Genomic DNA, 24,157 nt, shown 5'->3' with positions numbered 1-24,157 from the left:
GAGGATTTCCCGGGGCAGTGGGCGGCGGAGTGGACCAGCCAGCGTGAGGCCGAGGAGGCAAAACGCCTCGGCCTCGTCATGACGGACGCCGAGGCCGAGGCGTGGAGTGCTAAGGGGGCGGCGAGGGAGGAGGCTGAGAAGAAGAAGGCGGGGAAGAGGCCGGCGCCAGATGTGAAGGTGGAGCCGATCAACATCGACTCCGACGAGGCCTACCTTGCCTACTTCAGCGACCTCGACGATTAGGCGGCCGTTTTTTTTATTTTAGAACTATGTAATGAAAAAACTTTATGTTTAATTAAATTTTATCGAGTTTAGTTAAATTTCACGTACTTCATTTAAAGTTCGCCGAATTTAACTAAATTTTGCCGAAATTCAATTATTAGGGGAGTTGGTATTGGGGGGCACGGCTGGATCACGACGGAACTCTAAAAAAATATTTCGCCGACGCCTCCAAATGGCTTAAGAGACGGCTGCGTCAGATTCCAAATGGGAGGCATCTGACGCGCGAGTGTGTCTTACTTTACACAAGAGGGTGCCGGCTGGGCTGAATCCAACGATCAGAGTGCGCCTTGATGAACGTGTGGCGAGGGGGCCGATGGTTGCCCTCATATCGCCCGGCGCCCATCAAGTAAACGGCCGGCTACGCGATAGCAAGTTGGACCATTTTCTTCGACGGTCAGGTCAGCCTACGGGCCTATATACCTGGGCTCGGTGTCACGGCCCGTTAAAGCGGACGGGGAAAAGCACAGAAATCCTGCGGATCACGGTTCACGGCCGCAGCTACGGAGCACCGACCGATGTTCCTCCTCCAAAAAAAGAAGAAAAAGAGCACCGACCGATGTCTTCACGTCGACTCGGTTGGTGAGCGAAAAGGACCATCATGAGCACAGAGCCCAATGGCGCACCATACCATCATACCTACGCGCAAACCGGCCCCACATGTCATCGTCCATATGGAGGACCAGAGCAGGTAACAGTAGCACGTGGTGGGTAGGATAGCTCTCTGCGCACCTGCAATGCCCACCAACCGCGCTGATCCAACTGACAAGTAGGCCAGCAAAGGTTTGGCAGAGCCCAACTAAAACCCCGCCGCACGCATCATTCCCCCCACCACACCGCATCAACAGAGCCCTCGCCAAACACTGACCTCAGATCTCTCTCGCCTTACGCCGCCGCCGTCTGCTGGGAGGAGAGCAAGGGAATGGCCGCGAGCAGCAGCTACGATGGTGTGCTCCTGGGGATGGGCAATCCCCTCCTCGACATCTCCGCCGTCGTCGACGAGGCCTTCCTCACCAAGTACGCGCACCCGCCCTGCTCCCTTCCGTGTTCCGATCTGCGGTTATTTTTTTTTCAGGAATGATCTGCGGTTATTTAGCTCGTGCTTGTTGATTCACGCTAGTTTTTAGATTATGGGGTTTGGTTCTGTTCGTTTGGTTGAATTCGTCCTATCGGTCGTTCATCAGATCCTAGACGATACAAGTGATTTGCGTGTAGATGCATGCAGTGCGCGACAAAAAGGTAAAAAGAGAAAAAGAAAAAAAGAGTACTGAGTACATGTTGCTGATTCGAAATTTGTGGAATAGATCTATTATCCCATCGATCCGCCGGCAGTGTCTCTGTGCTCCAATTCGGCAGATTTCATATTGTTCCTCTAGTTTGCCGTTTTCGTTAGCATAGATCTCCAAATTGTCGGCGGGCTTGATATGCCCTGTGTAAGCTGGTTCGACTGAGACTGACGCTGGATCGTAGAACGACGTAGTTGTTGGATTTAATGTTACGGTGTTGATTTAGTATCATGTAGTTTGTGTTGTCATCATGAGTGTACCGACCTGCTTCTCACCTCTGTTTTAGGTATGACGTCAAGCTGAACAATGCCATTCTCGCCGAAGAAAAGCACTTGCCTATGTAAGCATCTATATCGATATCGACCCTAATTATCCGGATGTCGTTATTGTGTAGCATTGCAAGTTTCTTACTTGATGTGTGATTTGATTTTGGCAGGTATGATGAGTTGTCCAGCAAGGGCAATGTTGAATACATTGCTGGAGGTGCTGTTCGCTTAACCTCAGCACATATTGGGTTATTTATTTTCATCTTGTCAACTTATCTGATTGTTTATATCTTAAATTGTTTCTGGTGTTCCAGGAGCCACCCAGAACTCTATCAGGGTTGCTCAAGTAAGCTCAGAAGCCACTAAAACCATGACCAACAAAGAGACTTTTCTACACACAAAAAAAATTAATTATATTGTGTCTTTGCAGTGGATGCTTCAAGTTCCTGGCGCAACAAGTTACATGGGTTGCATTGGAAAGGACAAGTATGGTGAGGAGATGAAGAATGCTGCACAAGCTGCAGGGGTTACTGTGAGTTCTTAAGTTCTTCTTTGTCTTTATCCTGCCATTTTATCACATAAATATTCTGCTCTGTTGGTTAACTGATTAATGTGGCATTGATCTTGTCGCACACTCATCCAGGCACATTACTATGAGGATGAGGCTGCTCCTACAGGCACATGTGCTGTCTGTGTTGTTGGTGGCGAAAGGTAATAACCTCTTACCAGCTGTTGTTTTCCCTACTATTCTTTGTGGCCTTACTTTTTTTAAGGGCTGCTAAACAGGAAAATATTTTTTGATGATGTTTATTTATAGTCTTTAGCTGTTTACTACTAGCATCGATTCAAACCATGCCATTACCAGATTAACTTGGAGTACAATATATGGTATTATGTAGGGGTTCAAAAGGTTTACTTAAACTGTCTAAAAACTGTCACTGTTCTTGTACTATTTTTTTGAACTAGCTAGTCAGCCCCTGTTGGACACCATAGCGAAGATTGTACTAGCGTCTCCAGCTGCTGGTTTGCACGATTTTGTTCTAACTTGGGTTTGAACACCCCTGATATTAAGTGATGATAAAACTGGACAAAGCTATTTACTTTGAGTAAACGCTTGCTTTAAAAAAAATGAAATGCCACTGAACTGTTGGTACTAATATTTTAGGCATAACCGCTTCAGTATTTGCATCCATTTATTTCTTAATGACTTAAAGCAATTACTCTATCCCGTCCTTCTAGAGCATTTTGATCCTGAGCACTTTCGTATTTAAGAATATCTGGAAATTTTATATGTATGCTTTCTGTCTGGCCAGGTCACTGATTGCAAACTTGTCTGCAGCGAACTGCTACAAATCTGAGCATCTAAAGAAACCAGAGAACTGGGCACTAGGTATATAATATATATGTTTTTCAGCACTAGGTTCATCAGTTATTCGTGGGGTTTGTTTGCATGACATTTACATGCTCTGAAGCTCAACTTCTGAATTTGTGAATTGTGCAACCTTTAGGCTGCGTTTACATGAGGATAAAGGAATTATTTTGAACTTCGAACTTAACTGAAAGAAACACCCGACTCAAGCAGATCTGGTTACAACTGCATCACTATATCAGACCAACATCAGTTCTTTCATATTTGGCTTTACCCTAGGAGTTCTTTAAAAAAAAAGTTGTGTAGAAGCACATGAGCCATGATCTGTTCCTCAATGAAACAAACATATAATAGAGTTGACATTCCCTGTTCGCTGAAATTGTAGTTGACTAGTCTATCACTTTTGCATCACCCTGTATTCATTATTTAGGTGGATTAACTTAATTCCTCACAATTGTGACATGACAGTTGAGAAAGCAAAATACATCTACATTGCTGGATTTTTCCTTACGGTCTCCCCTGATTCAATTCAGCTTGTTGCTGAGCATGCTGCTGAAAATAACAAGGTGAAAGTTTAGAATGAAAAGGTTCCCGTGAACTGGTTGCTAGAGTATTGACTGTGCTATTTCCAGGTTTTCTTGATGAACCTTTCTGCTCCCTTTATCTGTGAGTTTTTCCGTGATGCACAAGAGAAGGTTCTTCCGTAAGTGTTCTATGCTGTGATGTGATGCTCAATATTTTGAACATTATTTGAAACTCTGTTTAGCAGCTTAGCTGAAAATGCATAAGCAATGTCCACATGTGAAAACATGTGCCACGTTTGTCTCTTCATGGAAATTCCAGTCGTTTGTTTATGACATGTTGTATGTCTTATTGTCTTACCACGTTAGATATGTGGACTACATCTTTGGAAATGAAACTGAGGCAAGGATCTTCTCTAAAGTCCGTGGATGGGAGGTAATGAGTCATTCTTCCTACAATATTTTCAGTTGGTGATTGTACGGCTCATCAGTTAGATACATTTGTAAATTTGTAGACTGAGAATGTTGAGGAGATTGCTTTGAGGATCTCCCAACTGCCTTTGGCTTCGGGAAAGCAAAAGAGGATTGCTGTGATTACTCAAGGTGCTGATCCAGTAGTTGTGGCTGAGGATGGAAAGGTATACATTCTCTTCTGTTTCATGCACAGAAGTTGTATTATAGGCTTACACTTCAATCCTACATATTAGTCATAGCAGCATGCTGGTATTTGCAACTGCTCGTCTGAAATTAAATATCATATGTTTTGCTGTATAATATAGAGGAAAATTGCATCTTTTTAAAGGCAGCTGACTCTTCCCTCTTGCAATATAATCTGCCTTGTTTCTGCTTTGAACCTTGTAAGCAGATTTGAAAAATGATCTCTTAACCTAGTAATTCTTTCCAAATTCAAATATGTCGCATCTGTATTTTTTTTTTATTCAGACCTTGGTGTAGAGTTTAGTTCAGGCAATTAGTTCATTTGAAGATTGCTGCGCCTAACTATTATTTTGTTGTGAATAGGTGAAAACATTCCCTGTGATCCTATTGCCCAAGGAGAAGCTCGTTGACACCAATGGCGCAGGTATGCATTTTTTTTTGTCTTTTGAGTTGATTTCTTTGTTTTTCTTCTCCTTCAAGAACTACTCGGTATTTTAATGACGCCGCTTATGAAGGGACTCTTTTATTAAATACTAGAAATGCATTCTAGGATAACTGTAATTTTTACCTACAGGCTTCTTTTTGGTTTTATGCGCTCCTCTGTTTTTAAATACATTTTTGTTTTGGATATTGGCAGTCTCCCATATGCTTTGGCCATTACTCTTCATATGAATATGTTAAAAGAATATAAATTTATTGTTACTAAAAAAATATTTTGGGACAAATGTAATGATATTATGTTCATTTGACCAATCTTAATATATATGTGTATATTAGACAAGTCAAAGTTAGAGAAGTTTGACTGCATGCTTTCTAGAACATCATCTATTTACGAATGGAGGTAGAACATCATCCTACTAAACAATGTTATGCATTAATAATGTTAAAAGGAGCTAACACTAATAGACTACAAATTCCCATAATAATAGAAAAAAGACATCTAAACCACTTACCTTGTTAACATTGCTGATTACTTGAATGTATAATTGAGGTGTTTCAGTTGTACAAGAAATACCTAAGGATGTAAACAGCACTCAAGTGGACACCTTAAGGCCGTTTAGCCCTCCTTCCTGCACATTTTTTTTCTTCGTTTTCAGAGCTGTCAGAGGCATGTGCTGGGCCTAAACGGGAATAAACGGGGTCAAACGGGCGTCTGTTTACATCCCTGGAAATACCAGTATATTTTGAGTCATAACTAGCAAGCTGTAGAGTTGATAGCAAATACAACACTTTTCCCCAATATGGATGTTTTGCGGTATTTAGCAGTACAGTTGTGTGAAATTCAGGAGGTTAATTTTGGAAATTCAGTATTCAAACAAAATGTTACAGAGGCATGTTTTTAAAAAGTTCATAAAAGTCTCACCGCAGCACCAGTGGGGATTGGAATTTGGATAATGGGTTTCAGTGGAGAACTTGAGATTTGTTTGCAGTTCCTGACTAGCTATCCTACTGTTCTTATTAGGTGATGCTTTTGTTGGAGGCTTCCTCTCACAATTGGTTCAAGGGAAGAGCATTGAGGACAGCGTTAAGGCTGGTTGCTACGCAGCAAACGTTATCATCCAGCGTTCTGGCTGCACTTACCCTGAGAAGCCTGACTTCAACTAGAACAAAATCAGTCACTTTACGGGAAGGGTTGATGACTTGTCGTAGCAACATTTATCCTTAACCGCTTAATGGTTCGGCGTGTAATCCCTGTAATGTTTTGAGGCTTTCCATCTCCTCCGGCCTATATCTTTTTTCGGCGGGGTATTTGTTGCACTGCTATAATTACTTCTATCAGTATAAGGCACGATTGCCATTATGTTCTGATGTTTACCTTCCGGTTATTTGCAATATACATATACCTGGAGTAATATTATGATACGGTTTGGTCGAAGTCTAACCCAATGAGCCAAAGCGTCCCGTGACCTACGTTGAAAAACTAGTCATCCATGGGCCAAAACAGGAACTGTTCCCAAAACAGTTTTGCACCTACATTATGCATGTTTAGTTGAGAAAGTTCCGTGAAAATCACCTCAGGCACAAACATGGGCCGAGATAAACATACCCATGTGGGCAACCTCTTTAGCTCATTATTATACGGAGTACAAAACGAGAACAGGCCACCTTGCTCTTTTCTTTCAATAGCTTCAATAGTGAAACACACAGGATTCTTTTCAAAAAAAGAAAAAGAAAAAAAGAAACACACAGGAAGTACCAATTTATAAGTGCTCTTTTCGTGTTGGTCCAGTAGTACCGAAAACACAATCCAAGTGCTGCACCACACAATTTATCTACCGTCTGCATACTCCACGATGACAGGAAAAACATCAAAAAAAATTGACGTGCGAAAATCTGCACGGTAACCATGATCAGGGTCACAGAGACTCAAAAAGTTGTCCGGGTATCAAAAATCACGAAAACTCAATATTGGCAGGCATCCAAAAACAATACCTATAGCCCACGAAGACGTGCAAAATATGCACGTAATAGTGAACCAACGGGTCACAAAATTTCATATTTATTCAAGTACCCAAAAGCCGTGTGAAGTGTGATACACAAAATTTCATAATTATCATCGTATATTATTGGATCAAAGCACACAACTTAGATTAAAGGTGGAAATCTCACGAACCACTTAAACTCAACGATACGGTTATGTATAAAAGTTCGTTTAAGTGGCTAGTGGGACTTCGAGCTTTGATCTAAGCCATGCATTTTTATCTAATGGTCTACTAGCATAGCTTGCAAGTTTTCATTGGATACTCGCCATTTACAATGTCAACTAACCATACTATGAAGATATATACCATGACAGATGTAAAAAACAAATTTAGATTTTCAAATGTTGGTACTTGATATTTTTCTATAAGCTTGATCAAAATTTTAAAAGTTAGACTTATATCAAAACTAGCTATCCAATAAAAAAAAGTGATAAGAATATATATAAATAATGACTAGTCATTGATGTGACAGCGATGTATAACGGGCAAAATGCTTAAAACGGACAGTCTTCAGCCTAACTTTGGCTTCCCCGTGTCGAGTAGACGTGTCACTTATCTTGTTCTGTAGCAATAATAACCACTAAAATGTGCATGATGGATCAATCACGCCAGCTACACACCAAACCGGAAAATGGACGCGATAAGCTATCCAAATATTTTTCTTCTTATACAATAATAATCGTTGATCAAGAAAAATATGGTCGGTGGATCGATCACATCAGGTACACATCAAAAGGCATGGGATTAGGTTAAAAAGTGTACATGGATGACCAGAAATGCAGCAGGAGATGCACTGCACCTAATAAATCGAGCGCACGTACATACGTGGCTCCGGTAAAGACCTAACTTCCTTTTTGTTCTTATTACATGGATTTTTGCCCCACGGGGATAGTAGATCAAGATCATCCCGAGTGGAGGAACTCTTGTGTGCAGCGTTACGTCGGCGGGACTGAAAATTCTGAAGATGCCAAGTTCGTCCGAACAAAACAGATTCACCTTATTTCTTCAGTATCAATTGTGTTGCACACTTTCAGTAGACAACTCCGTGTGCGTCGATGACGATGTCCCTAATTCCAACTTCCCATGCGTGCTCTTGCGGGGACAGTTGCGAGACCGGGGCCACTTATTGGCTCCTTGCTCATCGTACCATCCGCCCATCTGGATATCCGATGAATGGTGTGCATACACGGGAACCCCATCACGAACACGCCTACCGGGAGTGCGCGACACGCCGAATTGAAAGGGACGGAGCTGCCGGTGTCTGATAAGACACCGAGGCGCACTCACCCGCGTTTCCTTGAGTGCTTTCTAGCGTTTTGCAGCATGCATGAGGAACAGAGACGGGCAAGACGTATTATCATCAATATGCATCGTACAGAAATCGTGCACGAAATACAGCAGTACCGTGCGGGCAATACAGTAAAGTTCCTCCTACTTGAACTAGCTTAGCTAGCCAGATGAGAGTGGATGTAATCGGAGTTTGGTTTCAGTGGGAGTTCGATCGATGTCACCAGTATGGGCATTCTACGGGCTGGTCAGTTGTGTTGCGAGAGTTCTTTGTTCCCTGAGAACTAAATAAGTGCTATGGAACGAGCTCCTTTTGTGCTCGCTCGACCATAGCGCAATGATGTTGTCTACGATAAGGAACGTGACGTGTAGATAATCCCTCCACTCTCGGAAAAGCTAGCTACCTCGATATAGGGCAATCATGTTGTTCAAGATAAGGGCGACGAGGACCAAGAGGAAGAAGATGAGATGAACCTGACCGATGGAAACGGCCAAAAGAAAGTCCAATGTATCGTACATGCTAGATGTACCTGCATTCGTACATTTGTGTCCACGATCCACCTCCGCTGCCACAGTGCCACTGCCAGCGACAGCGGTACGGAGTAGCTAGCACCCCCACGAGACGTGCCGGTCGGTAAGCCGCACTCGCACCAATTCGACGTGACTTGCCCGGGTACCCGGCCCCACAGCCGTCTCCCCGCTTCTGCTCCATCACATGGCCGGGAAGGAGACCTGTCAATCCCAATCCGAAAGGCGTGGACGTGCGTTTGATGATACGGATCAAGACACATCCGGTCTGCTTCCCAAGGCAATATTCCCTTCCTCCGTCTTAAATTAATTATTAAATGACTCAGTTTGAGTAAATATAAATGTATCCGTCTAAAAACTGTCTAGATACATGTAATAAGTCGTGTATATACAGTGTGCTAATACAACATGAGCGACAATTTTATGTATCAGAGGAACATCGCAGTAGTACTACTCATCTTTATTTCGATCAAACGGCCGGATCATGGCAAATAATGGAGAACGGTTAACAACTGAAACTTCACGTTATACGGTTATAGACATCAGCCTACCATGCTATAGTTTAGAGTGGAGAAAAATTCGTTGAGTTCCTACAAAAAGAAATTGCTCGGTGAACCTCAAAGAAGGAAATTGTTCAACCACTTGCTTATCCTTCAAGAAACAAAGACTGATCACTAACTAGTCCAATGTCCTCCCCGTGTGTACCAAGAAGGAAAACGTTCAGCCTACCGTGACTAGTACTCCGTATTAGGTAGCTACATGACCACACCTAATTAAATAAACGAAAAAGTGCACATCATTGTAAACTACTCACTCCGATCCATCTTAATTGTCTCAAATTTGTCTAAATATGAATCATAAATTGTTGTCGAAATATAACATGTATCTAGACGCTTTTTAAGAATATATATATTCATATTTAGACAAATTTGAGTTAAGAATTTAGGATCAGAGCGAGTACATAATTGATACCGGATGTCATTTTTGTGGACGAACTTATCACACCTCAACTGGTGGCGAATATTTGTCCTATAAATTATCGTTTCTGTGACGTATCATGGAATCCAGAAACGAGCAATAGAAAAAATCAGCCGTCCAGAGAACACCGTATTATCCCAGGCGACCATGGTAACATGCAACCTCATGTGCTAAGCACATGAATTCAACATAAACAATCACTCTCAAGTAAACAGGGAGTACACCTTTAATACCAGAAACAGGACTGATGACTGCACCCCTCAAGCCCATCATCGATTTAAAATGCTCCCTGTTGTGTTGACCCTGACCCAAGCATTACGACGCCACTAGTTCTAGAACAGCACTGATTACACTAAAAAAATCATCGGAGAAACCTACTTCTACCGTCCTACGTAGTACTACTATCTTTAAAATTTCGACGTCGAATCTTCAGGGTATCTAGACAAAAGTACTGCAGTACATGTAGTAGTACGTTTTAATCTTAAAACCGAAGTTTGAAGCTACAATCGAGAAGATTAGGTGAGGGTTCTGCTGGCGCTACCGAATGGACAAATGGTCCCCTGCTGCCTGCTGGTCAATCAAGTCGGTCCAGGTCATCTTTTCATTTCTTCCCTGAGCACTGGCCTTAATTATCGGGCACGTATTCTAGAAGGTCGTCAGCCGGCCCATACCAAACGGAACTGATCTCTCCCAACAGGTAGTAGTAGTAGTCGGATTATTCGGTCCACAACGGGGCCAAGCAAAATTACACGTCTACACGACGAAGGAGAGAATAAGGACGAGAGGCTATCACGTTCGCCCCCCCAACCGCTTATTGCGCAGCTGTACGTACGTACATTCAAACGCGTGCGAGGCGCGCGGAGGCGGCCGCGTGGGCACACGAATATCTCCTAACCCGGGCTGAGCCGTACGTCCGGCCACGTTCGCCGTACGTACCGCCCGCGTGCCCTGGCCGCCGTACTCTCCGAGATGCCCGGCCGTGTCGTGTTTGTTTTGCTTGCCCACGAAGCAGTCGCGGCGAAGAAAGCGTGGGCGCGGTGACAGCTGTGCCCCGCGTGAGGCCCCCCGGTCCCCGGAGCGAGAGGGAATAACCCATCGAATATGCTCCGTGCGAATGAACCGAGGCTGGTGATGGTCGAGATGTTTACAGCGAAAAGTAAAAAAAGAGGGTCGAGGGACAGAGGAAAAGACAGAGCAAAGGTTGAGGGAGGGGAAAACGCCAGTGGGATCTTTATCAGTCGGCCATCGGGTCATTTTCGTTTTTTCATTTCATTTCGTGGGGACAATAAGAGATCGTTGTACTAATCGCATTGTACTCCTCTTGAGTTGTTGCTCTCCTCGGGCAGTCCGCGAAGAAATGGACACTCCAGCTCGATCCAAAAGTTTTGAGGCTAGAAACGGGGCAGGCAGATGTTCATGAGGACCATGGTCATTCTCTGCTTAGCACATACTCCTGCATCATGTTCCGGGGGGGTCATGTCATACTCATAAGTAAACTCGCAACGCTATCCTTGCAGTCCTCGACCATTTCTGTTTGTTCTTTGTATAAGCCGTGACTCAAGATTTTGTGCGACTCTGCGAGACGAGGTGTTTACCTACCTAAAGCGATTAGAATAACATCCGTACGGCGCGGAGCGGCCGAAAGGCACATGGCAGGCTCTGAATTAAGAGGAAAGCGTAAGCTAAGGCCGATCTATTCTTATTCCAACTCCATTTGTACAACAAGATTTACGCTAGAATATACAACCTGCCGCATCATCATGCAGCAGCACACAAGAAGGAGAAGCAGAAAAGGCACTCTCTAGAAAAAGCTGAGGAGCAGCCTAAACCAGGGGGAAAAACAGAAGAAGTTCAGGAAGTGCTGCTACACAGCTGCTGATGCTTCTTCGATTACTACTACTCACTAGTCTGCCGCCGTAGCGCGAACGATACGATCCGCGCAGCGGCGTTTGTACAAAACCGTATTGACATCGTCGATCGGTATGTCTCGACGTATCCCTAAAGACGAACTGGGAGATCTTCCACGGCGTGCATGGTCTCATCTCTGCCTCTGTTCTGAATCTATGACTCTGAACCGTCGGTGGCCGTTCAGGTTGGCTGCTCCATCGCTCGGGATCCGCCGCCGCTCAGGATCCAAGGGTGACCTGCATTACAAACACAATAGGATGTTAATTACTGGATCGGATTATTGAGCGAAAATAAGATGAGCTGCGAACGAAGAGAGTTTGCAGGCTCTAAGAGGCAGGCAGGGGTAGTGTGTGCTTACGGAGGACTTGCTCGGCGGAGAAGCGCCTCCACTCGTCGCGGCAGATCATCCGCCTCATGAGATCCTTGGCCGCCGGAGAAACACCGCTGAACAGCCTCGGGGGGAACCTGACGCTGCCCCGCATCACGGCCGAGAGCACCTCCTTGGCCGTCTCGCCGCCGAAAGGGAGCGCGCCACCGGAGAGCAGCACGTACATCACCACGCCAGCGCTCCACACGTCCGCCTTCTCGCCGTATTCCCCGCCGCTCACCACCTCGGGCGCCACGTAGTGCGGCGTCCCGACGAGCCCCTCCGCGCGCCCGCCCTCGGCGCCGCCGACCCACGCGGCCGACCCGAAGTCCGCGAGCCGCGCGCGCGGCGAGCCCTCGCCCTCGCCGTCCTCGGCGACGTCGAGGAGGATGTTGTCGGGCTTGACGTCGCGGTGGGCGACCCCGCGGCGGTGGCAGAGCGCGAGCGCCTGGGCGACCTGCGCGACGATGTCCGCCGCCACGGGCTCCGGCACGGGCGCGCCGCGGCGGAGGCCGACCCAGTCCAGCAGGTCCGGGCCGGAGCAGAGGTCCATGACCACGTGGGTCCACGCCTCGTCCTCGTAGACCGCGTGCACCTGGACGACGCCCGGGTTGCCCTGGCCGGCGAGCTGGGCCAGCTTGGGCTCGAGCTCCGCGAGCTCGCGGTCGAGGCCGTCCGCGAGGCTGGACCGGTCCACGGACTTGACGGCGTAGGCCTCGCCGGTGGAGCGCGACGTGCAGCGGTGGACCACGCCGAACCGACCGCGGCCGATCTCCTCGCAGATCTCGTAGTCTCTGTTTAGCTCTCCGCTCATAGTTCAGTGATTTTGGCTGTGATTTTTGGGGTTACCTTCGTTGGGAGAAGGAGGCGGTCTATTTAACGACAGAGGCCAACCTGCGGGCTATCGGAATATTCGGATCCTGCCCATCCGGGGCACCAGCATTTTCTCTTGTTCCCATTTTGCCCTCTGATTTGTAACTACTCCGTATGCGACTATGTCTTGTGAGCTGTGACTCCCGAGGACCAAAAAAAAAGTTCTACTTTTTTGTGATGTCACGGATCTTTTCGTGAACTAAAAACATTCTAAATAAATTTGAATGGTGCATTCAAATGTGTATAGTAAAAAATCTTGAGACCAGATCTAAAGTTAAATAAGTGTAAATCCTTACTAAGAATACTTACTAGCCTAAGAAGGAGACAATTTATAAGAGCAACAAGTTTTTCTGTTTCAGGATGTGTTTTGAGCCATGGCGTTACTTACAGGCTGGAGAGCTCTTCTTCGTGAGAAATGGGACATGGCATTGATGCTGAAGCAAATTCAAGATGTTGTTCGGCTGTCCGTTGATCAATGCCGCACTGGTGTAGGATAAGCTTTTTGATGATTTAGCTTTTTGGTGTAGGGGTTCGCTAGGTGTGTTAGTCCTAGCTGCTGTGCTCGTTGCTATCTCGAACTTAGTCGGTGGCGGTAGTGTTTTGCCTGATGTCGTGGTGATGGATGTTTGCTCGTATCGCTGGTATCTCCGGCTGGACCTTATTGTAGTAAAAATAAACATTCGTAAACAAAGAAATACGGACTACGGAGTATGTAGTAAAAATTCGGTAACAAAGAAAGGTTACATTTGGAAAGATAAACAGAGAGTACAAAGAGAGTTACCAAAACCTCTTTTTTTGCAAAAGCAAAATAAAATAAACATCATTTTGTTTAGTGCTCACTCCGTTCCTAAATACTTGTCGTGGTTTTAGTGCAAATTATTTAGGAACAGAGGGAGTACTTCGTAAATGAATCTGATTGTTCACCAAGGAAGGCCCTAATTGTATTTTCATTTTTCATCATGGTGCTCTTTAACAAACTTAGACAAAAAGAAGCCCTACATAGACGGAGGGTAGTGATGGAATTTACTGTAGCTTTAGAGAGTTTGCTTTGGGGTGCCTGCACTGCGGGTAACGATAAGACACACTGGTTGGATCGAAGCAAGGATTCATTCGGGCCGGATGCATTTTCTTGTTTACAGATGAGAAATGCAAGGAGGATAAGGTTCCTTGTCAAGGATTTAACCCGGGGCATGGAAACCAGTGTTGATTGGGTGCTGCTGTCACTTATTGTGGAGGCTCTCGAGTGCTGATGCTTCCACAGGTGTTTGAGTGGTCACTGGGGCCAATGAAGCAATGATGTGTCCTCAATAATTTCGAGCAATGCAATCAACGAACATTTCAAACAATAGGCGCTGTCTGATTCAGGAAAAAATTATGATCCGAATCAAGTAAATGTCGAACACCATGACGACAGCGGTTCAGTGGGTGGAAATATTGAAATACTCCCCTCTCCTAAAACAACGACGAGGAGGGAGTACGTTCACAAACCAGCTGTAGCAGTGTCTTGTCCTGCACTGTACGTAGTATACCACGAGATTAGACTTCTTGCTCCTTTGGCAATATTTCCAGCATGCAGCAAAAGCTAGCTGGACTATTTTCGTTTTACTATTATCAGATGAATTGCTCGATAATGACCTTCTTCTAGTAAGTTCTAAAAATTGTCGTCGATAACAGTATTATTACATGAGTACCTGCATTCCACTTCGATGGAACTAGTGGAAGAGAGAGTCCAGGTTAGAAAAACCGAGATAGTCCTCCAACCACCTGATTAAAAACCTTAAACCTGAAAGAATCTAGTTAGGTATGGCTAAATGACATTGTTCTCTGCTAACACAACAGAAACAACGTTAATTTATTGCAACTTGAATCTGCTGTCCTGATGAATCTGTGTCCACGTTCGGTGGATGGTGGGGCGACGCCAAGACACCTCGACGCAGACAGCTTTAATTCATGCGGGTCCCATGGGGCGGAGGAATTAATGGCGATAAGCAGATATGCCAATCCTCGGTGGCCGGTGTTCACGTGGGCCAACCGTAACGGCTTTCCGGGAAGGTTTGCAGCCGTTTTACGGGGGAGACCTTTGCGGACGGCCAAAGTACGGAAGAGTGGCACCACCAATCCTGTCCCGGCACGTCGGTGTCTGTGATGCGTCCTGGCCAATCAGGTGAGTGCACGTGTGCGAGGGGAGGCCACGGATGGACGGGGTTTCCCCGTTTGGACGGTGACGGAGAGGAGTAGCCGAGGAGGAGACGGCGAGCCGTTTGATACGGAGGTGCAATTATATAAGCCCGTGTCGTACGTACGTGGCTGATGCAGGTACCACGGCGTCCCTCGGTTTTTGTTTTCTGTTTTTTCTTAGTCAGTACGGTTTGCGCTATTTTGAGGCGCAGAAAAGCAGGCATCCACCTTCTGTCTTGCTGACGTGTTGTCAAGAAATACATGGACCTTGTGTTGGCTAACTGAGCTGACATCATGCATGACGCATTGTAACCGGAAACTATACTCCACTAATGATGATCATGTTCTTGGCGAATACGCCTAACAGACGGAGGTCTGGTACTCCTAGCCAGACAGTCAGACACTAAGCTGATCAGCTTGTTTGTGCGCGATTCGAAGGTCAATCCAAACCCAACCGGCACGGACGGCGGATAACTTACCGAGAAAAAACTCGACTCGTGCATGAAACCGCGCGTCAAGGAACAAGAACACATACGCATGCCCAAGTCAATGGAGGAAGTGGAGAGAACTTCCATGTTCCGTCGTTCCAATTCTACAGTTCTACTTATATCGCTTAATCAATTACTCCACATTTACACTACGTCGTGCCTTGATGCCCAATTGCCTGTACCTCAGTAGCTGGCCTCACGTTCAATTCAACGTATCACTTTGACTGGCTGTTGCAGCTGAGCTCACACGTGACGCCGCAGCAGTCTCCTGCCAAGCCTGCGACGACTGGCGTGACGCCCAAATCTCTCCATCGATCACATGCGTTCCCGATTCGCCGGTTCCTCGGGCGAGTGCAACCGCCAGGGTCGCTGTCGCGTAATCGCTACTAGCTGCTGCACATGGTGTGCTACGAGTAGCTCTCCGGAAACCACTGGCATCAAAGGTTCCGATCGAGTTCAACCTCTTGGAATTGACTGGTACGGCACGCATAGAAAAAAGAAGTTAGGCAAGCAATCGCGCCTGTCCGTCCGAGATTCCAATACCTCTACCTGTTTCTTTCTTGAACAGTACTGCTACTGAGATCCAAAACCACGACACAATAGATCGCTTTTCGTACGGTTTGACTGAGACGCGTGCAATATTTATCAAAGCATATACTGGTGGATCGAAGCATCTCCGCTCTCCGTGCTTGACAACTTACGGCAGCAGTAGTACATACTGCTAGTCTCTGTCGACGGTTTAAGTAGAAGGAACCGTTGATTAACTTGCATGCAAATCTGATAAGGAGGTTTTTAAGGTCGACCAATCTGCTAGTTGGAGAACATCGTTTCTGATAAGCAAACATCTTCCAATCATGTCCCACGCAACCCATCTCAAGCGAGTCAACGTTCAACAAAGCTGATGTAAGAGCGTTGTCTTTCGGAAAACATACGCAACAAGGCCGGTGCATGTCCAATCATTTCGTGGAAGGTTTAGGTTTTTTCCGGATGAAGACGGGAGTAATTTCTTCGGTTGAATCATCTGCTGAAATCCCATTCCTTCCTTGCTTCTTGTTCCGTGTAACATGTACGGAGTACGGAGCAAAGCAATGGTGTACCGAGGAGTACCGACCACAAAGAAGAAAGAGAAAACGACCTGGCCGGGCCGGGCCGGTTGGCCTTTCGCGTCCACGCTGCCAAGCCGCGAGAAGACGACCGCCGGCCCACGCGGTTGTTACCCGTCCTGGCACGCAACCGCATTAGCCTCAAACTAGTCTGGCTGGCTGGACCTCTGCGCGCGGCGTGTCGACATGCAGCCACCCGGACGAACGTCGTGTCGTGGATGCCTGTGCCCGGTGGTAGTCTATCCCTGGACCCGCGCGGTGTGCTCGGCAAGCTCCCCGCGTTCTTCCCTCTCCGTCCATCCGCACATTGTACGCGCGGTGACCGACTCATCGGTTGCCTGCCGGTGGACGATGACGTCTGAGCCTGCGCGTGATTAACTGATTATGCCATTTTGATTCTGATGGAATAAAATGATATAATCTTCACCATCTTACAGGGAAAATAATGATGTATTCGTATAGAAACATAAATAAATAACATGTCTCATATTAAGTGATTCAAATTTTTCTAAATATGAACGTATCTACGGAGTATATATTAAAATATGTCTATATACATATAATATTTCGGCACTTAATATGGGACGAAGAGAGTAGAATTCACAAAAATTATACGAGTACATTTTTCTGAATTCAAGGCAAAAGCGTTGTCTCATCCTCCACAATAAATAAATAAAAAATTCAATGCACAGATAATTAGCAGGAACCGGGTGAAAACCAATACAGCATCCCCACGATGACATCACGGAATATGGCAACCACTAGGGCCCCATCGGTCGGCCTGACCACCAACATACATTCCACATGTACTCTCTCTGATTATAAATTTTTGACCCAATTTATTCAAATATGGACGTATCTATTTTTTTAAAAAGATCTAAGTACATATAATATTTCGATAATAATTTAGAATTGGAGGGAGTAGTTGAGAGATCGAAGGCGGCCGCTGAGGTGTCTTGTTAACATACAACACTCCCTTTGAACAATAGACCTTAGCACAATAGCTATACGAAACCTACATCGGCTATGCAACAATCGGCCACTCACACCATAGACTGATGGCTCTAGTTCTGATGAAGTGTTTTAAAAGGGAGATACAAAAGGCGAGTGAAATGCATCTGCGGCCCTCTAACTTCGTGCAGCCCGATTTAGGTACTTATACTTGCATATAGGGTTCATATACGGTCTTTTGTACGGTTCCATACCGTATCTGACACTTCGGACCCACATGTCAGCACAGCACCGGGGGATGAGTTGGCGGACCATTTTTTTTTTGCAAAAAAATTCCCATATTTCCATCTTTTATTCCTCCCACTGTCCATTCCTTTTCTAGCTGGCCCCATTCCCACCACGCACACATATCAGCTACCACTACCAGTTTCTGCCGTCATGACCTGCTCGGCTTCCTTGCATGCAGAGACTAGCAGCACATCGTCGCGACGGCCAGTGCGTCCCCCATCGACAGCAGCACAAATTCTGCCCGGAGGCGGCGTTGAGGGCGAGCGTATGGGGTGGATAGCATGCATCCGCGACCCTGAGCTGACCACGCCGTCGTGCTCAAGTGCTCCTCCTCTCCTGGGCGTTCTTCTCCAACTCCGACTCACGGCCGACGCCACACTCGTCTCCTTCTCCGCCAGCTGTTTCGAGGAGTTGGCCAACTGTCGTGCTTCTCCGGCCGCCCGTCGTCGATGGGAGCCTTGCTCCAGTGCTCCTTGATCCGCGGCCACTCAAGAAGCCAAATAGCCGAGGCTTCAAGGAGCTCGCCGCTGGCCAGCGTGCGTCTGGCCTGCAGTTCCTCTAGATGATCCCGACGGCGGCGCCGGCGGATGGCATGGGGATGAAGGGGCACGCGTCGAGCCACGGCATGGTGGTGGCTGGGCGATAGGCGTCGTAGGGGGAGCCATGACGCCTAGCTTCGCGGCGTTGAACGAGCTACACAGCAGCGAGAACGGTGCTGCTGACCCCGTCTCATCAACTTCTTCACGCGGCATCCCCAATGTCGTGGAGCTGCGTCACGGATGCCTTGCCGCCGGAGATGAAGCAACCGCATAATGAAGGGGTCGGCGGCGAGGTGAGCATGGCGGAGGAACAGCGCGGCAGCAGCCACCTTAGGCACGGCGAGCTGGCGAGGTGAGCACGGCTACGGCCGACGAAGCCTTGGGCATCAACAACTTGCCCGATCGGGTACGCTATGCGGCAGGAGCCCACGGAGGACAAGTGGACAACCTCACCATCGTGCAGCGTCATCACCGACGTGCTACTCCACCACGTCAAGTCATCACGCACGCACAAAACAAAAGGAGAACCACGTACGAGAGGCATAAAAGATGGAAACAAGGAGTAGGGGAAGGAAGGCAAGCGGAAAAATTACAGACGCGAGGCTATTTTTTGCAAAAATCAGGACTGCGCCAAGTCACTCAGGCATCCTGACATGCGGGGCCGAAGTATCAGAGACGGTACGGACCGTACAAAGGACCGTATATGAGCCATATATGCAAGTATAAGGATCTAAACGGGCATTTTGCAACTTCAAGAACTAAATCGGGTTGCACCATCAAGTAAGAGGACCGCGGATGCATTTCACTCTATAAAAGGCTTGCGTCGTACAAAACCACCGCAACAAGAGAAGGGGAGTCATGCAGATCGGAAACACAAGAAGCCGACTACACAACCTTTCCATGACCCAAACATATCACTCTTCAACGTGTTGTTGCCACCCAAGCTGTCAACGGAACCTAGGAAGCCGTTGCCCTAGCTATAGCAGCCTAGCACCCATGCTTCCGGTCGCTCCAAATGATGCCTCCGAGGAGGGAACAATGCAGGGAGTTGCCATCATCCAGTCTAAAAAACCTGGATCCATGCATGGTTTCTCTCAGAGCTTGGACCTCAAGAAAAGGAGGAGAGCACATTGCTACAATGCCGCTTCGAGGTTCCAGGCACAATAAAAAACAAGGCTTTCACTTTCACCTGGAAATGTCCCACAGGACCCACACCCCAAGCCTGAAATATTGATTGGTCCATCCGCAACTAGCCCCTAGTTCAACGAAGCGCCCCTAAGCCGACCGATCAGTAGAAGTCATACCTGTGGGCAGGGCCTAGCCCAGATCCATGGACATTAGAGTCCATCAGCTTGTAGACATCAAAACAGAGCCAGGCTCCCGTCAGCCAAAGACGCTGACTACGGATGCCGCAACATCGCTCGCTTGCCTTGTGGCTTTGTTGGACGTAATGCCACGCTGTTGGGAGGGCTGCCACGCTACATAGCATCACCTGGAACTGCCGCTCTTGCAGGTTGAACCGTCAAGCTACCGAAGAAGACCATCAGCTGCCAAGAAAGAGAACACCATGAAATGCCCAGCTCCTTTAGAGAGGAGCCCCAACAACCACCACAGTCAACACTGGCGATATCAATTCACTGTGGCGGCATCGACGATGAAAAACTCGGGGTTGAGAGGCCCATTGGCAGCTGCTAGGGTTTCTCCTGTGCTACTCATGACCAGTTTAACTTTTCTCATGACAAGTTTAAAGCTGCAAGAAAGAATCATAACAATGCAGATTCTAACTGAGGACATACGACAACTGAACTTCAGCATACTGCAAAAAGATCACAAGCTTTGATAACCACATGTGATGGCATAATCTAGCGAATATATACAGCACATAGATCATTGCAGATGCATAACATATGGACATCATTCGCGTGGGTTGGATATATCTGATTCAATGGATTTTTTTTTGTCTTAGCATACAGTCAGGAAAAAAAAAGAGGCTCGAAAAAATAGTGAGAAACTATTCAGTGAACCTGAGTCAGCTGATGGCTTTTGGGCTTCTGCCTCTCCCAATAGTACTTAACTACTAAGATGCATTCGGTAGTCCATAGGCGCATCTTTTATCAGCTTCTGCCTCTTCAAGTCAGAATTGAAGTACAAAGATGCAGTTCTTGGCTTCTTCACAGGATTCTGCAGCTCTGTTCATATGTCGAATTGCTCAATGCAGGCTTGAGTGCAGTGTGCATGCTCCAGCATCGGCAATTAGGCATACACCAACACATAAATATAAACAATTCCAATGTCAAGGCTTCTTTCAGTCCAATTAAGGACCGAAGGTGGATGAAGGCTAACAAATCTCATGCTGCCCGACCACAACAGCTCCTGCGATGTCATGTTCGAAAGGAATACTAACCGAGAGTGGACTCCATACACCGAACATCATTTCCAACCACAGCATTGCCAGTGCCCTTGGAGACCTTGCGCTCCTTGATGAGCCTGCGCACAGTGGCCATGTCCTCCCATCTGCTCGAGGTGCCATATATGTTTGACAGGAGGATGTACCGGCTGCCATGACGGGGCTCCAGCTCAATGAGCTTCTTGGCAATCTCTTCACCAAGCTCCACCTCACCATGGATGTTGCAGGCGCCAGCAAGTGCACCCCATAAGCCCGGGTGCGGTTCCACTGGCATGTTCTTCACAAAATCCACTGCCTCTTTGACAAGACCCGCCCTTCCGAGTAAATCAACCATTAAGCCATAGTGCTCCGGGACTGGCTGGATTCCGAAGTCATTGACCATCCTGTTGAACAACCAGCGGCCCTCATCAACAAGACCTGAGTGGCTGCAAGCGCCCAGCAACCCGATGAAGGTTATGTCATTTGGTTGAACACCAGCCATTTGCATCTTCCAGAAGAGTGACAAGGCCTGCATCTCCCTGCCATTCATGGCAAGGCCAGTGATCATCGAATTCCATGAATAGATGTTTCTCACCGGCATTGCAGCAAACACTCTGATGGCATTATGGATACACCCACATTTACCATACATGTCTACGATTGCTGTCGCGAGGATAACGCTCATGGATCCATGCAGCTCCCGCTTGACATATGCATGCACCCACACACCGTGCTCCAACGACCGCAGCTGCGCGCACGCTGAAATGACGCTCACCAGTATAGACTCATTCGGCACAACACCCCTCGCGACCATGTCACTGAACACCCTCAACGCCTCCTCACAGTGATCAGACTGAACGAGCCCAGTGACCATGGAGCTCCACGTGGCAGCATTCCGGCTGTGCATTCCGTCGAACAGCTTCCGCGCCTCGGACAGCATGCCCGCGCTGGCATACGCGCCCAGCATCGCGTTCCAGGAAACCACGTTCCTCTCGGGCATGGCATCGAAGAACCACCTCGCCCTCTCCACGTCGCCGGCTCTGGCGTGCCCGGCGACCATGGTGGTCCAGGTAACAACGTCGGCGACATCCTTCGAGGTATCGGAGAAGAGCCGCTCTGCCGAGGCGACATCGGCGGCGGTGAAGTATGCGGATACGGCAGCATTGACGATGTACACGTCGCCGGCGTGGCCAAGCCTGACGGCGAAGGAGTGTAGGAGGCTGGCGATGGGGTGGCAGGGGAGGCGGGTGCAGGAGTGGAGGGAGAAGGAGATAGAGAGGTGGTCTGGTGGGAGACGGTGGAGGAGGAGGAAACGGAGGAGAAGCGCGCAGGCGGTGGGGATTCGAGTTGTGCGGAGGAGGGAGTTAACGGAGCCGCGGGACCAGAGGTGCCCGGAGGTGAGGAGCGCGGCGTGCGCACGGCGGAGGATGGCAGGTTCGGCTGTGGCCGCGGCCGCCACGGCGGCAAGCCAGGAGGAGGGCTGGGCGTAAAGGATGCCGCTCGCCATCAGGAGAGAGCGCACTGACAGGTTGGGCCGGAGAAAACAGAAACAACGCGGATGTCATAATGATGGCCATCGGCCGGACTTTTCTGGGCCGGCTCGAAGCCCGGGAAAAAGCACGGTACGGGGGCAAGCCAGTAGGTGGACCGGGCTTTTTTATTCTAGGCCCGTGGGTCGGTATGGGCACGACAGGAAAATGATGAGCCCGCCTGGCAGGAGCTGGCCTGAAAAACACGAAAAAACTGCCCTGAAAAACAGTGTGCTGCACACTTCCTATGGCCCAATTCTTCTTTTCTAATTAAGAAAATAACGGGCTAAAGTAGTGGGCTCGGCTCTTCCCCTGGCCCAGTTTGCTTTTATAAAAGAGTAAAAGGCACCCACAGTCATTGAACTTGGGGCCCGACCCAATTTAGTCCTTGAAGTTGCAAACTGGCTCTTTAGATCCCCGAACTTGCATTATACACTCATATACGATCCTTATACACGTTATTATCCGTATTTTGATATCCCGGACCCACCTGTCAGGCCTGTACCGGACCGTTTCTTTTGTAGATAACCCCCTTTTTCCTTCTCCAATTTCATTCACTGCTCCAATGTGAAAAAATCGTTGCCAGTGAGATGTCCAGGGCCCTGCCCTGCGCTCAAGTACAACTCCGCCGGCCAAATCTCCACCTATGCGGCTACGCCAACATGACCAACGGCGCTCCTGAACCTCACCACTGCCGGCACGACGCAGCTAAGCGCGTCCAACCAGGGCGCTAGAAACTGGCTGCAGGGACTCATTCTCGACGATGGCGGCAACATGCGGCTCTACAGCCTGCTGCCCACAACCCGGCAATGGCACGTCGTGTGGGAGCTGGGCAGGAGCTCTGCACCATATAGGCAACTGCCCGGGCAGCAACACCATCTGGAGTTTGCTTTTCTTCTCGCAGAACCTGTTGGGTTTCTGATGATGCATGGTCGCTGCAGCTGCCGCCACTGGACCTCAAGGAAAGGTGGAGGTGGATGCCCGAGGGAAGCTGCGTCCGTGGGACATCAGGACATCGTCTCCTGCAAGGGCGGCGCCGCCGTCACCGGGGATGGGCAGCCACGAGCGCTGGTCGCCAAGCGTCGTCGCTCGGCTCTTGGGGCTCTCTGCGCTGCCACATTGCGCCGACGCCGACGAGGATGACGGGGAGGGGCGGAAGGAGCTCGTCGTCACCCGTGGAGACGAGCTCAGGCGGTCGGCGTCCGAGCACCCGGCCCGTTTTCGGTTCTCTGAACCGAGCTTCTTCGAGAAGGCCTCGCCGCCGTGCATCTGCCGCCGCCGCCGCACTCGCAGAGGCCGACCACGACGGAGGTGGCGCTGCAGTCTGCAGAGGCGGTCGTCGCCGGATATTCCGGTATCCCACCGGGCGCGACGCTGCATAGGCGCAACAGGTGCCGACCAAGCAGAAGTGCACCACCATCCGCAACATCGCCATCATCACCATGCTCTTTGCCATCGAGCTCCTCGCCGAGGTCCTGTACATTTGGGTGTTCCTGCACAAGTACTCCAGGTAAAAGAAAAAGGGGACCGCGAGTGTAAAATATACTGACGCAGGGGGTTCCTTGAAAAAACAACGGTCTGCTCAGTCAGCAAAGTGGGCCTGACAGCTGGGTCCAGTTTGTCAGAATATGTAGAATACCGTATAAGGATTGTATGTGGACATATAATGCAAGTTCGAGGATTAAAACGGGCAGTTTGCAACTTCGATGACTAAATTGGACACCGCCTCCAAGTTCAGTGACCGGAAATGTCTTTTACTCTCTATAAAAACAGCAACGGGGAATCGGTCACCGGGCCGGCACGATTTTTTTTTTGAGATGGGGCCGGCACGAATTAAGGGGCTGTTTGGATTGCAGCTGCGTCTCGCCCTGCCAAATATTCGATTCACCAGAA

At 48.1% G+C, this 24,157-nt stretch overlaps 3 protein-coding genes across 3 annotated transcripts; 1 reads left to right on the top strand and 2 right to left on the bottom strand.

Moving 5' to 3' along the window:
- The first annotated feature begins 1,090 nt into the window (after nucleotides 1–1,090).
- LOC100838929 (adenosine kinase 2) lies at nucleotides 1,091–6,231 on the top strand. Its single transcript, XM_003575347.3, has 13 exons — nucleotides 1,091–1,296; nucleotides 1,852–1,905; nucleotides 2,002–2,048; nucleotides 2,146–2,177; nucleotides 2,262–2,363; nucleotides 2,475–2,542; nucleotides 3,145–3,221; nucleotides 3,669–3,766; nucleotides 3,833–3,903; nucleotides 4,091–4,157; nucleotides 4,237–4,359; nucleotides 4,742–4,802; nucleotides 5,841–6,231. The coding sequence occupies exons 1-13, from the start codon at nucleotides 1,202–1,204 to the stop codon at nucleotides 5,981–5,983; spliced, it is 1,038 nt and encodes a 345-aa protein (XP_003575395.1). The 5' UTR covers nucleotides 1,091–1,201; the 3' UTR covers nucleotides 5,984–6,231.
- A 5,087-nt stretch (nucleotides 6,232–11,318) lies between these two features.
- Nucleotides 11,319–12,798, bottom strand: LOC100838618 (phosphoenolpyruvate carboxylase kinase 2). Its single transcript, XM_003575346.4, has 2 exons — nucleotides 11,921–12,798; nucleotides 11,319–11,798 (listed from the first exon to the last, which is right to left on the bottom strand). The coding sequence occupies exons 1-2, from the start codon at nucleotides 12,741–12,743 to the stop codon at nucleotides 11,743–11,745; spliced, it is 879 nt and encodes a 292-aa protein (XP_003575394.1). The 5' UTR covers nucleotides 12,744–12,798; the 3' UTR covers nucleotides 11,319–11,742.
- A 7,457-nt stretch (nucleotides 12,799–20,255) lies between these two features.
- On the bottom strand, nucleotides 20,256–22,262 carry LOC100844289 (pentatricopeptide repeat-containing protein At4g18840). Its single transcript, XM_003572682.4, has one exon. It carries the CDS (start codon nucleotides 22,240–22,242, stop codon nucleotides 20,749–20,751), a length of 1,494 nt encoding a protein of 497 aa, XP_003572730.1. The 5' UTR covers nucleotides 22,243–22,262; the 3' UTR covers nucleotides 20,256–20,748.
- Nucleotides 22,263–24,157: the final 1,895 nt, after the last annotated feature.

The sequence above is a fragment of the Brachypodium distachyon genome, chromosome 3 (genome assembly GCF_000005505.3).
Source record: "Brachypodium distachyon strain Bd21 chromosome 3, Brachypodium_distachyon_v3.0, whole genome shotgun sequence".
In the NCBI taxonomy this organism is placed as follows: Eukaryota; Viridiplantae; Streptophyta; class Magnoliopsida; order Poales; family Poaceae; genus Brachypodium; species Brachypodium distachyon.
The sequence above is the reverse complement of the archived record's forward strand: the minus strand, read 5'-3'. Positions and strand labels throughout refer to the sequence as shown.

Coding starts and splice junctions, on each gene's coding strand:
- LOC100838929 (XM_003575347.3), top strand. CDS start 1,202: ATGGCCGCGAGCAGCAGCTACGATGGTGTGCTCCTGGGGATGGGCAAT. Junction 1,906..2,001: donor GAAGAAAAGCACTTGCCTAT/GTAAGCATCTAT, acceptor TGATTTTGGCAG/GTATGATGAGTTGTCCAGCA. Junction 3,222..3,668: donor ACCAGAGAACTGGGCACTAG/GTATATAATATA, acceptor GTGACATGACAG/TTGAGAAAGCAAAATACATC.
- LOC100838618 (XM_003575346.4), bottom strand. CDS start 12,743: ATGAGCGGAGAGCTAAACAGAGACTACGAGATCTGCGAGGAGATCGGC. Junction 11,799..11,920: donor CTCCGCCGAGCAAGTCCTCC/GTAAGCACACAC, acceptor TTTGTAATGCAG/GTCACCCTTGGATCCTGAGC.
- LOC100844289 (XM_003572682.4), bottom strand. CDS start 22,242: ATGGCGAGCGGCATCCTTTACGCCCAGCCCTCCTCCTGGCTTGCCGCC.